Raw genomic sequence first — 14,285 nt, forward strand, 5'->3', positions numbered from 1 at the left:
TGATTTTATGACATCCTCACAAATTTGATCCCTTGCAGTCACTATTTAGTTTTAAAACCTCTCCATTTCCCTAGTTATGTTCCACTTTATGGCAGTGGCCCAACACAATTTCAACCAACCCTGCGCCGCCTGCTTCTAGCTCCTTCCCAAAATCCACAAATCTGCCTGATTTGGTCAACCTATTGTCTCCACCTGCTCCTGTCCCACTGAACTCATCTCTACCTATCTGGACTCCATGTTATCCCCCTTGGTCCAGGAACTCCCTACCTGCATCCATGACACAACCCACACCCTCCACCTCCCCCAGAACTTCCAATTCCCCGGTCACCAACACCGCATTTTCACCATGGATGTCCAGTCCCTATACACCTGCATTCCCCATACAGATGGCTTAAAGGCCCTCCACTTCTTCCAGTCCGGCAGGGCCGACCAGTCACCCGCCACTGACACCCTCACCCGTCTAGCCGAACTCGCCCTCACCCTCAACAACTTCTCTTTTGATTCCTCCCACTTCCTACAGACAAAGGGGGTGGCCATGGGTACCCACATGGGCCCAAGCTTTGCCTGCCTTTTTGTAGGTTACGTGTAACAATCCCTCTTCTGTACCTACACTGGCCCCAAACCTCTTCCTCCGTTACACTGACGACTGTATCAGTACCGCCTCGTGCTCCCATGAGGAGCTCGAACAGTTTATCCACTTCACCAACACCTTCCACCCCAACCTCAAGTTCACCTGGACTGTCTTGAACACCTCGCTCACCTTCCTGGACCTCTCTGTCTCCACGTCATGCAGCCACCTAGAAACCGATATCCATTTCAAGCCCACCGACTCCCACAGCTACCTAGAATACACCTCCTACCACCCACCTTCCTGCAAAAATTCCATCCCCATTCCTAATTCCTTCACTGCCACTGCAGTTGCTCACATGATGAATCATTCCACTCCCGTACATCTCAGATGTCCTTGTTTGTCAAGGATCGCAACTTCCCCCCCACAGTGGTCAAGAACGCCCTTGACTGTGTCTCCCACATTTCCCGCAACTCATCCCTCACACCCCGTCCCCACAATAATCACCAAAGCAGAATACTCCTTCATACTCACGTACCACCCCACCAACCTCCGGATCCAACGCATCATCCTCCAACACTTCCGCCATCTGTAATCTGGCCCCATCACCAAAGTCATTTTTCCCTCCCCACCCTTGAATGCTTTCCGGAGGGACCACTGTCTTCGTGACTCCGTTGTCCGCTCCACACTCCCCTCCAACCCCACCACACCCGGCCCTTTCCCCTGCAACCACAGGAAGTGCTACACCTGCCCCCACACCTCCTCCCTCACCCCCATCCCAGGCCCCAAGAAGACTTTCCACATCAAGCAGATGTTCACCTGCCCATCTGCCAATGTGGTATACTGCATCCGCTGCTCCTGTTGTGGCCTCCTCTATATCAGGGAAACCAAGCAGAGGCTTCGGGACCACTTTGCAGAACACCTCCGCTCGGTTCGCAACAAACAACTGCACCTCCCAGTTGCAAACCATTTCAACTCCCCCTCCCATTCCTTAGATGACATGTCCACCCTGGGCCTCCTGCAGTGCCACAACGATGCAACCCGAAGGTTACAGGAACAGCAACTCATATTCCGCTTGGGAACCCTGCAGCCCAATGGTATCAATGTGGATTTCGCAAGCTTCAAAATCTCCCCTCCCCGCTACTGCATCCCAAAACCAGCCCAGCTCGGCCCGCCTCCCTAACCTGTTCTTCCTCTCACCTATCCCCTCCTCCCATCTCAAGCCGCATCCTCATTTCCTTCCTGCTAACCTAATCCCGCCCCTTTGATCTATCTGCCCATCCCGGACTGACCTATCCGCTCCCTACCTCCCCACCTACACTCACCTTTACTGGCTCCATCCCCGCCTCTTTAACTTGTCTGTCTCCTCTCCACTTATCTTCTCCTCTATCCATCTTCGATCCGCCTGCCCCTCTCTCCCTATTTATTTCAGATCCTTCTCCCCCTCCCCCATTTCTGATGAAGGGTCTAGGCCCGAAACGGCAGCTTTTGTGCTCCTAAGATGCTGCTTGGCCTGCTGTGTTCATCCAGTTCCACACCTTGTCATCTTGCATTCTCCAGCATCTGCAGTTTCTATTATCTCTGATACAATTTCAAGTGTAGAGTGTCCCAATGATAAAGCTGCCACTTTCTGCAGTACTGGTGCCAGTGCATCATGAATTCAAACCCACTGCTACCGCATCAGTCTTTGAACTACATATTCATCTCTCTAATCTTTATTAATCTATACCAATTTATGTGTAGATCAGAGATTAATCAAAGAGTGTTACCTTTGAGTAGTGCTTCATAATTTAGTGTCAAGATCCTAATACTGACTACAGAAATTTTTCTGCGTCCTGTATATGTCATTAGTACCTCTATGGATGATGGTGACCAGATCCCCACCTTCCGGCTCTAAGTTTCTCTCAGGGTATGAGCAGATGTCCCAAATGTAGGTACTTGGCAGGTAATAAAGACCTTGGGAGTCTTGCACTTTTCTGCAGAGAATAATGTCAATCCCATTTACTATAATGTTACAATTATCATTGCTACCCTTCTGCCGCCCCCACTTGAATGGCTTTCTGACAATGCTGTCATCGTCATCTTGCTCATCCAACTGCTCCCGCTAAACACCTGTAAAGCCTGCATGCCCTCTGAGCAGCCTATTCACTCACTTAGGGCATCTCTGCACCTGTGCACAGCAATATCTGTGCCACCAATTTTCATCTTCCATATTACCTTTCTCCCTCTTTCCAAGAAGAAACATCCCACAATAGGACAGAAATAATTATGACAATGGTGTGCTGCCTACCATTTGGTTCCTCACCTTTTATGAGGACAGTAGCTTGACTCTTAATGTTTCAAACAGGATTGATGTTGAAGACTTGTACTGTGCCAGGAACCCTTGAGAGAAGGCTATCCTCCTTGACTTTACTGAGACATGCTGACAACCAAGAAAATCTTCTTGGCTTTTTTTGTGCACTAAATGGCAAAGCAAGGCAATAGTTATATGAATCTGGTATCTCTGGCTAAGGGTACAAAGACCAAAAAGACAAGGTAAGGCAATGCAAGGCTTGGATGCTGTGAGCATCTAGGTAGGCTCAGAGTGAGTGAGCATTCTGAGAGTGAGCGAAGAGCCTGAAGATACAGCCTGGTCCAGTCAATGAACTGGGCGTGTGTCCCTGAGTGAACAGCGTTCTTACAATGTTAGTTTCCAGTGTACCTGAGGGGCAGCAATGACATTCAGAAGTGTCATATGAGTGGATTGTTGATTTGAGAAGAAGGTTCATAGAGGCTGGCAAAATGGGACATCAATGTCTGTGGATGTGGGGTACGTGCAACTGGTGCCCATAGAGTGTGCACTGAAATATTAGTACCTGTTTCCAACAGAAGTGTTGTTTGGAGCTGAATTCACCAGGTACTTACTCTGATTTGCACATGAAACTTTCCTGAAGTCTAATTTGTTGGTTAGTTTGCTAATTTCAGAATCTGAACAATAATGAGGTGAATTGGGCTATCAAAAAGAAGGTTAACATGTATTAATCTTCAACAACTGGCAACTCATTGCTGACTAGCAAGAAACTTGCCATCTTGCTTGTGGGAAGTGGAAAAATGGAGCAAGATGATCGCTTTATTGAGATCCGCTTTATTGCACTTCTCATCTCATCCTGCCACACATGTCAGCAAAGCCTATGTCCCTCAAATCTTTATAAGATTTAATCTTTACACTGAATCTTTACACTGCTTCAGGTTGTGAAAAAGACTTAAGACGTTTTCAGGCAGGTATAGATATGTATATTATATAATACATATATATAGATGAATCAATGAGCAGCAATCTGGAAGATGGCGTGTAATATGTGAAGTTGTTGACATTGGTAGGAAGAATTAAAAAAGCAGTGTATTCGTCAAATGGACAGCAACTGTGGAATTCTGAGGTACAGAGTAGTCTAGGTGTTGTAATACATGAGTAACAGAGAGTTTGTATGAAGGTACAGCATGTAATGACAGAGCCTTTTTGCCGGTGGGGGGGGGATTTGGACATAAATGGATGTTATGCTTCAGAACACTAAGCTTCACTGTGTCCAATTTTGGTTTCCTTACTTAAGGAAAAATGTCACTGCATTACAGGTTGCTCAGAGGTAGTTTACTTGATTAATACCTGGACTAGGTTGTTCTATGAAGAAAAGTTGTCCTATTTTGGTCAGGCTGGGCTTATGTCCACTGGAGTTTAGAACAGTGAGGAATGAAATGATTGAAATGTCTAAGATCCTGAACAATCTCAACAAGGTGGATATGGAAAGGATATTTGTGCACATGGATGAGTCCACATCTAGGGGTCACTATTTTAAAATTAGGGACACCCTCTTAGGATGGAAAGAGGAGTTACTTTTCTCCCAGATGGTGTTGAGACTTTTGAACGCTTTGCTTTAGAAGGCAGTAGGAGCAGGGCTACTAAATAAGGGAGAGGTATAATGACATCTTTAAGAGAGAGGTAAAAATATTCTTCTTAGACAAGGAACCAAAGTTATTGGGAGTAGATGGGAAAGGGGAATTCAAATACAAACTGATCAGCTAGAACTTTATTCAATGGTGAAGCAGGCTTGAGGGGTCAAATGACTTACGTCTGCTCATATTATACATATCTTTCCCATCTCCAGTGCTCTCCTTCGTGCTGTTTATGTAGCCTCTGTGGCTCTTTATGTTGTTTCTCTTTCCAAATCTCCCTATCTTGCTCTTGACTGCCTTGTTACATTTGTCTAGTAACAGAATGTTGTAAGTAGGTAGATATTAATTGTATTGATAGTTGCATATGATAGTGCTTTACAAACCACTGAAATATTTCCCAAAGTCCAAGGTTTTGAATTCTGTCAATTTTCTGGATATTGCCAGTCTTCATGCTGTTCTCGAAGAGAGACTGGATTTTCTTATATTCATTGGAGAGTGGAGAGAGCTGGGTACGCTGCAAGAAGAATCCAGACCGTGAGCATACAACCGAGAATATTAAAATAAAACTTTATTTTATCGAGTTTATTTTATGATCAAATGTTCCCGTCAGGGAAATCATCTTGGGGTGTGGTTGGGGAGTGATGGTAGGCTTATAGCCAATTACTGTTTTCTCATTAATGAATAGGCCATGCTTCCTAGCTGGTTGGTACTACAGTATAAGCTCATGTACTGTCCACATATGGATCCAATAGGAGACAGCTGCATTGATAACGTGGCCAGCATTTTGATTACCTTCAACAAGGAACAACATGTCAGAACATCCAGTGTGTTTCCAAAGTGCAGCAGGTGGCACACTGATATTTACATAGTCCGTCTGTCAGTAAGGGCCTGTAATGTGTGAAATACACTGAAGAACCATGAAACACTTTGACAAATTTATAAGCTTGAATGAGGACTTCGTGTTGGCAAATAGTAACTCGGTAACAGACTAATAGATAAGGCCTTAGAGCATGGAATTATCTTCTCAAGAGCTGCTGAATGGTACCTGGTAAATTGCACCATCTTACTCTACCAGGTTCCTTAAAGCATTTTATCACCTATCTTTCCATTTCAAAGATGGCGGTGCTTGCGTAGTTGGTAGTGTTTGGTCTCCTGAGCACGTCTGCTCCACGGAGGCTACAGCCTTCTCTCTCTCTCCTTTCTCATCTTTATCTTCATCCTATTTCTTTTCTTCATCTTCTGACATCATGGGGAAACCGAAGTGGTGTGGTGGGCATCAGCTGCAATGGTGGCAGTGCCTGGAGCGAAGACTCCTGGCTGCCAGAAGCCCACAGTATGGACTTGGGGATGTATACTGCATCCACTGTACCTGGTGTGGCTTCCTCTACATTGGGGAAACCAAGCGGAGGCTTGGGGACCGCTTTGCAGAACACCTCCGCTCGGTTCGCAATAAACAACTGCACCTCCCAGTCGCAAACCATTTCCACTCCCCCTCCCATTCTTTAGATGACATGTCCATCATGGGCCTCCTGCAGTGCCACAATGATGCCACCCGAAGGTTGCAGGAACAGCAACTCATATTCCACTTGGGAACCCTGCAGCCTAATGGTATCAATGTGGACTTCACCAGCTTCAAAATCTCCCCTTCCCCCACTGCATCCCAAAACCAGCCCAGTTCATCCCCTCCCCCCACTGCACCACACAATGAGCCCAGCTCTTCCCCTCCACCCACTGCATCCCAAAACCAGTCCAGCCTGTCTCTGCCTCCCTAACCTGTTCTTCCTCTCACCCATCCCTTCCTCCCACCCCAAGCCGCAGCTCCATCTCCTACCTACTAACCTCATCCCACCTCCTTGACCTGTCTGTCTTCCCTGGACTGACCTATCCCCTCCCTACCTCCCCACCTATACTCTCATCTCCACCTATCTTCTTTTCTCTCCATCTTCGGTCCGCCTCTCCCTATTTATTCCAGAACCCTCACCCCATCACCCTCTCTGATGAAGAGTCTAGGCCCGAAACGTCAGCTTTTGTGCTCCTGAGATGCTGCTTGGCCTGCTGTGTTCATCCAGCCTCACATTTCATTATCATGGACTTGGGGACTCGGGCTTTTGGCTGCAGCTGAGGCATTGCCTGGAGTGTGGGGACACCTGGCTATGGTATGCTTGGAGCATGATTGTCATTGCTGTACCTTGAGGCCCAGGACGCTTTGTAGAGATCTTACAGAAGCCCTGGAGCCATGTTTGAAAGACCCGTTGTACAGAAGATGAACTCTTTTTATGTAATTTCTTTTTAGTCTTTTTGTAACCTAAAACGGCATTGGATCGTGGTGGCAAATCACTTTTCACTGTATCTTTCTATATATATATGACAATGAATAATTCATATGCTATATTTATGCTCTGCACAGCACTGAGCCTTACCACTTCCGGTTAAGCAGTTCCAGCACAGCAAACGATCTTGTAAATAACTGATGTAGCAACTGTGCCACATTGTCATCCATCAAGAAAGAATATCAGGGCAGCTTTAGTTTGCCAATTGTCAGGCAATTCTGTTTGATTTTATTTCAATATTTGTTCTTGGTTGTTAATTTTTTCCATGACCCTCTAAAAGGGTTGAACGCTTTAAAAATAATTTTAAATGCATTAATAAGTCTTAATATCACATTCCACACCCCGATCCCAAAAAAGGCCGCTGAATAATCCAGTTCAGCAATGATAACATGTAGACTCAATTCTAGATGCCTGCCAATCTCATTTCATTATGCAAGACCTAAGCCACGGGGAGTGGATGATGGACCAGTGTCTTTTAGCAGGAATTGTAAATTTGTGCTCAAATACTTTAAATGTGAATTGGCTGCTGCAGAATCTCAGTATCACTAATGTGTAATAGAGGAAATGTTTTTACCGTGTATCCTATGCTTGTCAAAGCTGACTTGTCCCAATAATCTGGTACACTTTTTGATTCGCAGGAACTGGCTTTCCTTAGTTGCGACCGAACACTGTTGTAAAATTAAAGAATATTAAATATTACCCAATATTATACAATGCAGAGTTATCTAAGACACTTGCAACATTTGTGCATTTTGCCATCAGTGAAATAGATGTCAGAGGTTAAGAAGTAAACATTCTTTACATTTTGGTATCAGTTTCACCAAACATTCCCAAACTCAGTACAACACAGGAGAGAGGTTAAAATAAAACAAAGAAATCCAGATGCATCTAGCTGGGATGAGAGGTGGCAAATGGAGTTTAATGTGGACAAGTGTGAGGTGATGCACTTTGGTAGGAGTAACTGGAAGGCAAAGTACTGGGCTAATGGTAAGATTCTTGGTAGTGTAGATGAGCAGAGAGATCTCGGTGTCCATGTACACAGATCCTTAAAAGTTGCCACCCAGGTTGACAGGGTTGTTAAGAAGACATACAGTGTTTTAGCTTTTATTAATAGAGGGATCGAGTTCCGGAACCGTGAGGTTTTGCTGCAGCTGTACAAAACTCTGGTGCGGCCGCACTTGGAGTATTGTATACAGTTCTGGTCACTGCATTATAAGAAGGATGTGGAAGCTTTGGAAAGGGTGCAGAGGGGATTTACTAGGATGTTGCCTGGTATGGAGGGAAGGTCTTACGAGGAAAGGCTGAGGGACTTGAGGGTGTTTTCGTTAGAGAGAAGAAGGTTGAGAGGTGACTTAATTGAGACATTGAAAATAATCAGAGGGTTAGATAGGATGAATAGGGAGAGCCTTTTTCCCAGGATGGTGACGGCAAGCACGACGGGGCATAGCTTTAAATTGAGGGGTGAAAGATATAGGACAGATGTCAAAGGTAGTTTCTTTACTCAAACAGTAGTAAGGGAATGGAATGCTTTGCCTGCAATGGTAGTAGAATCGCCAGCATTAAGTACATTTAAGTCGTCATTGGACAAGCATATGGACGTACATAGAACATAGAACATTATAGCACAGAACAGGCCCTTCGGCCTTCGGTGTTGTGCCAACCTGTCATACCAATCTGAAGCCCATCTAACCTACACTATTCCATATACGTCCATATGCTTGTCCAATGACGACTTAAATGTACTTTAAGTTGGTGAATCTACTACCATTGCAGGCAAAGCGTTTCATTCCCTTACTACTGTCTGAGTAAAGAAACTACCTCTGACATCTGTCCTATATCTTTTATCCCTCAATTTAAAGCTATGCCCCCTCGTGCTCGCCGTCACCATCCTAGGAAAAAGGCTCTCCCTATCCACCCTATCTAACCCTCTGACTATTTTATATGACTCAATTAAGTCACCTCTCAACCTTCTTCTCTCTAACGAAAACACCCTCAAGTTCCTCAGCCTTTCCTCGTAATACTTTCCTTCCATACCAGGCAACATCCTAGTAAATCTCCTCTGCACCCTTTCCAAAGCTTCCACATCCTTCTTATAATGCAGAGACCAGAACTGTACACAATACTCCAAGTGCGGCCGCACCAGAGTTTTGTACAGCTGCAGCATAACCTCTTGGTTCCGGAACTTGATCCCTCTATTAATAAAAGCTAAAACACTGTATGCCTTCTTAACAACCCTGTCAACCTGGGTGGCAAATTTCAAGGATCTGTGTACATGGACACTGAGGTCTCTCTGCTCATCTACACTACTAAGAATCTTACCATTAGCCCGGTACTTTGCATTCTGGTTACTCCTACCAAAGTGTATCACCTCACACTTGTCTGCATTAAACTCCATTTGCCACCTCTCAGCCCAGCTCTGCAGCTTATCTATGTCTCTCTGCAACCTACAGCATCCTTCCTCACTATCCACAACTCCACCGACCTTAGTGTCGTCTGAAAATTTACTAGCCCATCCTTCTACGCCCTCATCCAGGTCATTTATAAAAATGACAAACAGCAGTGGACCCAACACCGACCCTTGCGGTACACCACTAGTAACTGGTCTCCAGGATGAACATTTCCCATCAACCACAACCCTCCGTCTTCTTTCAGCAAGCCAATTTCTGATCCAAACTGCTCTTTCTCCACAATCCCATTCCTCCACATTTTGTACAATAGCCTATCGTGGGGAACCTTATCGAACGCCTTGCTGAAATCCATATACACCACATCAACCGGTTTACTCTCATCTACCTGTTTGGTCACCTTCTCAAAGAACTCAATAAGGTTTGTGAGGCACGACCTAGCCTTCACAAAGGGTATATACATGGAATAGTGTAGGTTAGATGGGCTTCAGATTGGTATGACAGGTCGGCACAACATCGAGGACCGAAGGGCCTGTACTGTGCTGAAATGTTCTATGCTGGAATTCGAAAACAGAAGCAGAAACTGTCGGAGAAACTCAGAGCCAACATTCAGAGTCCAGTGACCCTTTTACAGATTCATGAAGAAAATTCACTTGAAACGTCTACTTTCTTTCTCTCCATAGATACTGCCAGACTAGTCAAATCTTTCCAGCAATTTTTGTTTTGGTACAGGAGGGAGGTTTCTTGTACTGCTTTACGTCACACTCTCAGATCAACTATTAAACTGGTAAGTGTAAAATTACTTTTGCACAATCTCAGCCTCGAACACTCTTTATTACACCGATTTTCCACAAGTCATGCTTCTGACCTTTCAGGATGAGATCTAATAATATTAGATCTTTCTCTCACATACACATCATCCACTTGGCAGCCATGTTGGAATAATGCAGATACTCCACCCATGATTTTCCAACCATTAGTTTAAAGTAATAGATGTCAAGGTAGTTAAGTATTCCTATGGCTTGGACCTGAGACTATAAACAAATCCTGAAGTGATACATCAGAGAATCTGACAACAGTCTTATATTCCCTCCAAAAATATGCAAAACACCAAGGGACTGAAAGGTAGTCAGTAGAACTCTAAGTTAGCTTCACCATATTATTCAGTTACAATAAGCATTATGATAGAATAAATAAATATAGGAGACTTACTTCCTATGGATATTGAATCATTAATAACAATGTTTCAATCTAAAACTACTCTTACACTTGGCTGAAATCTGCATCTTATAAAAAAGGTGGATAATTAATTTAAAGGAGAAATAAAGACACCTACATAGTGAAAATGACACATTGGGATTAATTTGAATCGGTTGAACCAAGTGGTTCCTCTGTGCTGTAAAGTTTTATGATTCTACATACCAGGCCATTTTGGAGAGATATGTTACTAATAACACAATGAAAAAAACACCTTTCAGTCCAAAATTAAGTTCAACCTTAAGTTCTTTAGTAAATCAATTGAGCGTGCATTAAACTGATTTTATCTTATGGATCTGCAGAATACAGCATTGCCTATGGCTGACTTCAATTTTAACTCAAGTCTTAAAGTTTGGTGCAATGAGTGATTTCTCTTTAGCCTCAGAGCACAACAATTTTGAATGTTCTGTTGGTATGTTTTGAAGGTGGCCCATATTCAAAGAGGAGCCCTATGACATATTGTATTTGGGGTTGGGAGCATATCAAAAAATGAAGGAGTAGGTGTGAGGATGGTGAGAGACAGAAAATACCTAAATTGGGGAGCATACATTAATGCAGTTTTAAAAGCACTGTCACTGTGACTGGCAGTATTGGCCCTGCATTAGAGATTGGCTCCAGATATCCTTGTAACTCATGTCAAAATAGGATAATTATTCTAAGATGATCAATAACCTAATGAGATTGATGAAAGTATGGTAGCTATGCAAGGACCTGAAGCTAGAAGGCTGAATCACAGATAGCATAGGCCTGAATTTACAATATCCAATTCCCATGGATAAAAGTCCTCTCCCAATGCAATATTCATGTAAAATTACCCTTGATGAGACTGGAGCTTGACCAACAATGAACTTCTTATAGATGGTCGAGATAAAACATTTAAATGTGTAGAAATGCCAACAAAATAAAACAATCAAAAAAGTGGGAATTATAGGAAAATACCATCAAAAATTGAGAATGAAGCATAAAAATCTACTAAGAAATAATACAGAAAAAAATCTCCCTGTACTTATTGGAAACTCTTTTACATCTGGTATCCTCTTTATATACCGCTGTAAAGGCAAGGCTGGATTTTGAGCACAGCGCAATCACATCACAACTTATGGGAAGTTCTTTGCATTTCAATTTTTATTCACTAAGGTTTTATTTAAATACTCCTTGAAGCTGTTAAACAAAATAGGCAAAGCAGTGTTGTTTCCAACATACCAGCATGACTGAAAAATTATATGCATGAGAATTCCATGTGGAAAGTTGTTAGGGATGCGCACCTTTAAAATATATAATACGGTCTAGTGGACAGCTCACGGCCTTATTTAGTCCTTAAATATCACACATTGTGATCATTATTTGGAGCTTTTGTCGATACTATGAAGTACTGAAAGGGAAATGTTCTCATCTGGGCATACTATTGGCAGAACTTTCCAAGGGCGTGTGGCACTGGCATAACTTTCCAAACCACAAGAGGTTTGTCAGAACATTGCAATTTCATGGCCTGTGATTTTACATCCATTATACATCCAGGAGCAACATAGCTGACAAAAAAGGGAGCAAATTAGCGCAGATGCTGGAATCTATATTGAAAACAAAAAAAAATGCTGGGAATCACCACTGGACAGATAGCATCCATGGAGAGGGGCCAAGCTAACATTTTGAATCGAGGTGACGCTTCATCAGAGCTGATGTGAAGTGTGGAGGGAGCAGCATTTTTGCAAAAATAGGATGGTAGCTGAATGGGAGTGCAGCTATTCATTTTATCTGAGTGGGAGTGCAGCCATCAAGATAAAATGCCCACATTAATTAAAGAAGGAGACAAGGATAGATCCTTTGAATATCCCACAAGTGATAGTTTGGGAGGAGTTGAAATATATAGAGGATTAAGAATGGAAGGCTGAATGGAGAGCACTGAAATAGTTAGATAAAATTTTCATCCTAGACAGAGGCAGGTTTAGAGTTTGGTGGTCTCCCATTTTCTCACAACCAACTGGTATGCCCTGACAACCTCGGACCTTTTACCAACAAAGGTGGCTTCTGATGGTTAATGGTTATCCAGTGATGACCAGTGATGGCATCAATTAGGCAAATTAAAATCCAATTGACAGCACTCTTTGTACACCAACAGAATTTTCTAGAAGGCCCCATAGCCCTGATGAAGCTTGTACATGGAAAGGTGACAGCATCTTAACATCAAACTAGAGAGGCCAGAGAAGAACCCTGCAAAGCGATTCATTGTGATTACCCAGGGTATCAGCACCTCAGCTACAGCCAAAGGCCATTCTGTAGAAGCTGATTCCATGCCGCCTGATAATGTCATCAAGATAAAATGCCCACATTAATTAGAGAAGGAGACAAGGATAGATCCATTGAATATCCCACAAGTGATAGCCAGGGACAGTAAAATATTTAATGTTTTAACAAAGATTTGTAGCTTGGGTTGCAGTTGGAGTTGTTGGTTGATTTGCTGAGCTGATTGGTTTTCATGCAAACGGTTCATCTCCCCCCAGTGCTCTGTAGCCTTTGTTGAAGCACTGTCATTTCTGTCCCACTCTGTATTTATATGGTCCGGTCTGTCATGGTGGGCAGTCCTTTTTCCAGTTTTGTACCCTAGTTGTATGTAGATGGGGTCTATTATAACATACTTTTTTTTAAAATGGCATTGTTGGTTGTAAAGCGGGCCTCCAGGAATTCTTGTGTTTGTCTTAGTTTTGCTTGTCCTCATACTGTAACTTTGTCCCAGTTAAACTGATGTCCTTCTATGATGGAGTGTATTAAAATGAGGGAGAGTTGGTCGTGCCGTTTTGCTCACATATCCTGGTGACGGGTTTCCTGTCCATCTGTCCTGTGTAGTTTTTCATGTAGTTGCTGCATATCACATTTGTCCTGCACATTTTTTCTTTGAATTCCTTACCAGAGAAAGAGTATACAAACAGACCAAATCCTAAACAATTACAGTAACTACCCTCGCGTCCTCAAACAGAGCTGTGTCAAGATTCTGTTTAAACAAGTGATAACTCACTGCAACACCCCAGAGCTGCGCAAAAACAATGAGGAGCACCTAAACAGAGCCTTTGCAAACAATGGGTATCCTAACAGCTTTGTCCACTGATGCCTGACAAACAAACAATACTAAGAAGACACTGTACATCCCAACACACTGGGCACCCTAACCTATATTAGAAACATATCAGAACTGACTACCAAACTCTTATGACCTCTTGCAATAAGAGCAGCACACAAACCAACAGCTACACTTCGCCAGTTTCTCTCAAAGACCCCATACCCACAATGAGCAGGACAAATGTGATATGTAAAATACAATGCAGGAACTGTGAGAAACATGACATAGGACAGATGGGCAGCAAGCTCACCACCAGGACACATGAACACGCACTTGCAGCTAAATGGCATGACCAAATCTCCTTCGTTTCAATACACTCTGTCATAGAAGGACATCAGTTTAACTGGGACAAAGTTACAATACGGGGACAAGCAAGACAAAACCAAGCATGAGAATTCCTGGAGGGCTGGTTTTCAACCACCAATTCAATTAACAAACATGTTGAAATAGACCCCATCATCATACCACTTTGGTACAAAACCAGAAACAAGACTGCCCACCACGACAGACCGGACCATATAAATTCAGAACTGGACAGAACAACAGTGCTTCGACAGACGCTACACAATGATGTCACCTAGAAGGGAGATGACATGTTTGCAGGAAAACCAGTCAGCTCGGTGAGCCAACCAACAACTCCAACAGTAAAATGTGTCATTTCTAGAGATACTGCGGCATGATTGAAA

At 43.4% G+C, this 14,285-nt stretch overlaps 1 protein-coding gene across 1 annotated transcript in view; it reads right to left on the minus strand.

The window, feature by feature from the left end:
• The window catches only part of LOC125460941 (protein mono-ADP-ribosyltransferase PARP12-like), a 68,645-nt gene that overhangs the window by 15,521 nt on the left and 38,839 nt on the right, over positions 1-14,285 (minus strand). Inside the window, exons 9-10 of the mRNA XM_059652414.1 lie at positions 7,400-7,493; positions 4,879-5,009 (exon numbers count right to left, since the gene is read on the minus strand). Of these exons, the coding sequence (XP_059508397.1) occupies positions 4,879-5,009; positions 7,400-7,493 (225 nt within the window). The remainder of the gene's footprint in view (positions 1-4,878; positions 5,010-7,399; positions 7,494-14,285) is intronic.

The sequence above is a fragment of the Stegostoma tigrinum genome, chromosome 18 (genome assembly GCF_030684315.1).
Source record: "Stegostoma tigrinum isolate sSteTig4 chromosome 18, sSteTig4.hap1, whole genome shotgun sequence".
In the NCBI taxonomy this organism is placed as follows: Eukaryota; Metazoa; Chordata; class Chondrichthyes; order Orectolobiformes; family Stegostomatidae; genus Stegostoma; species Stegostoma tigrinum.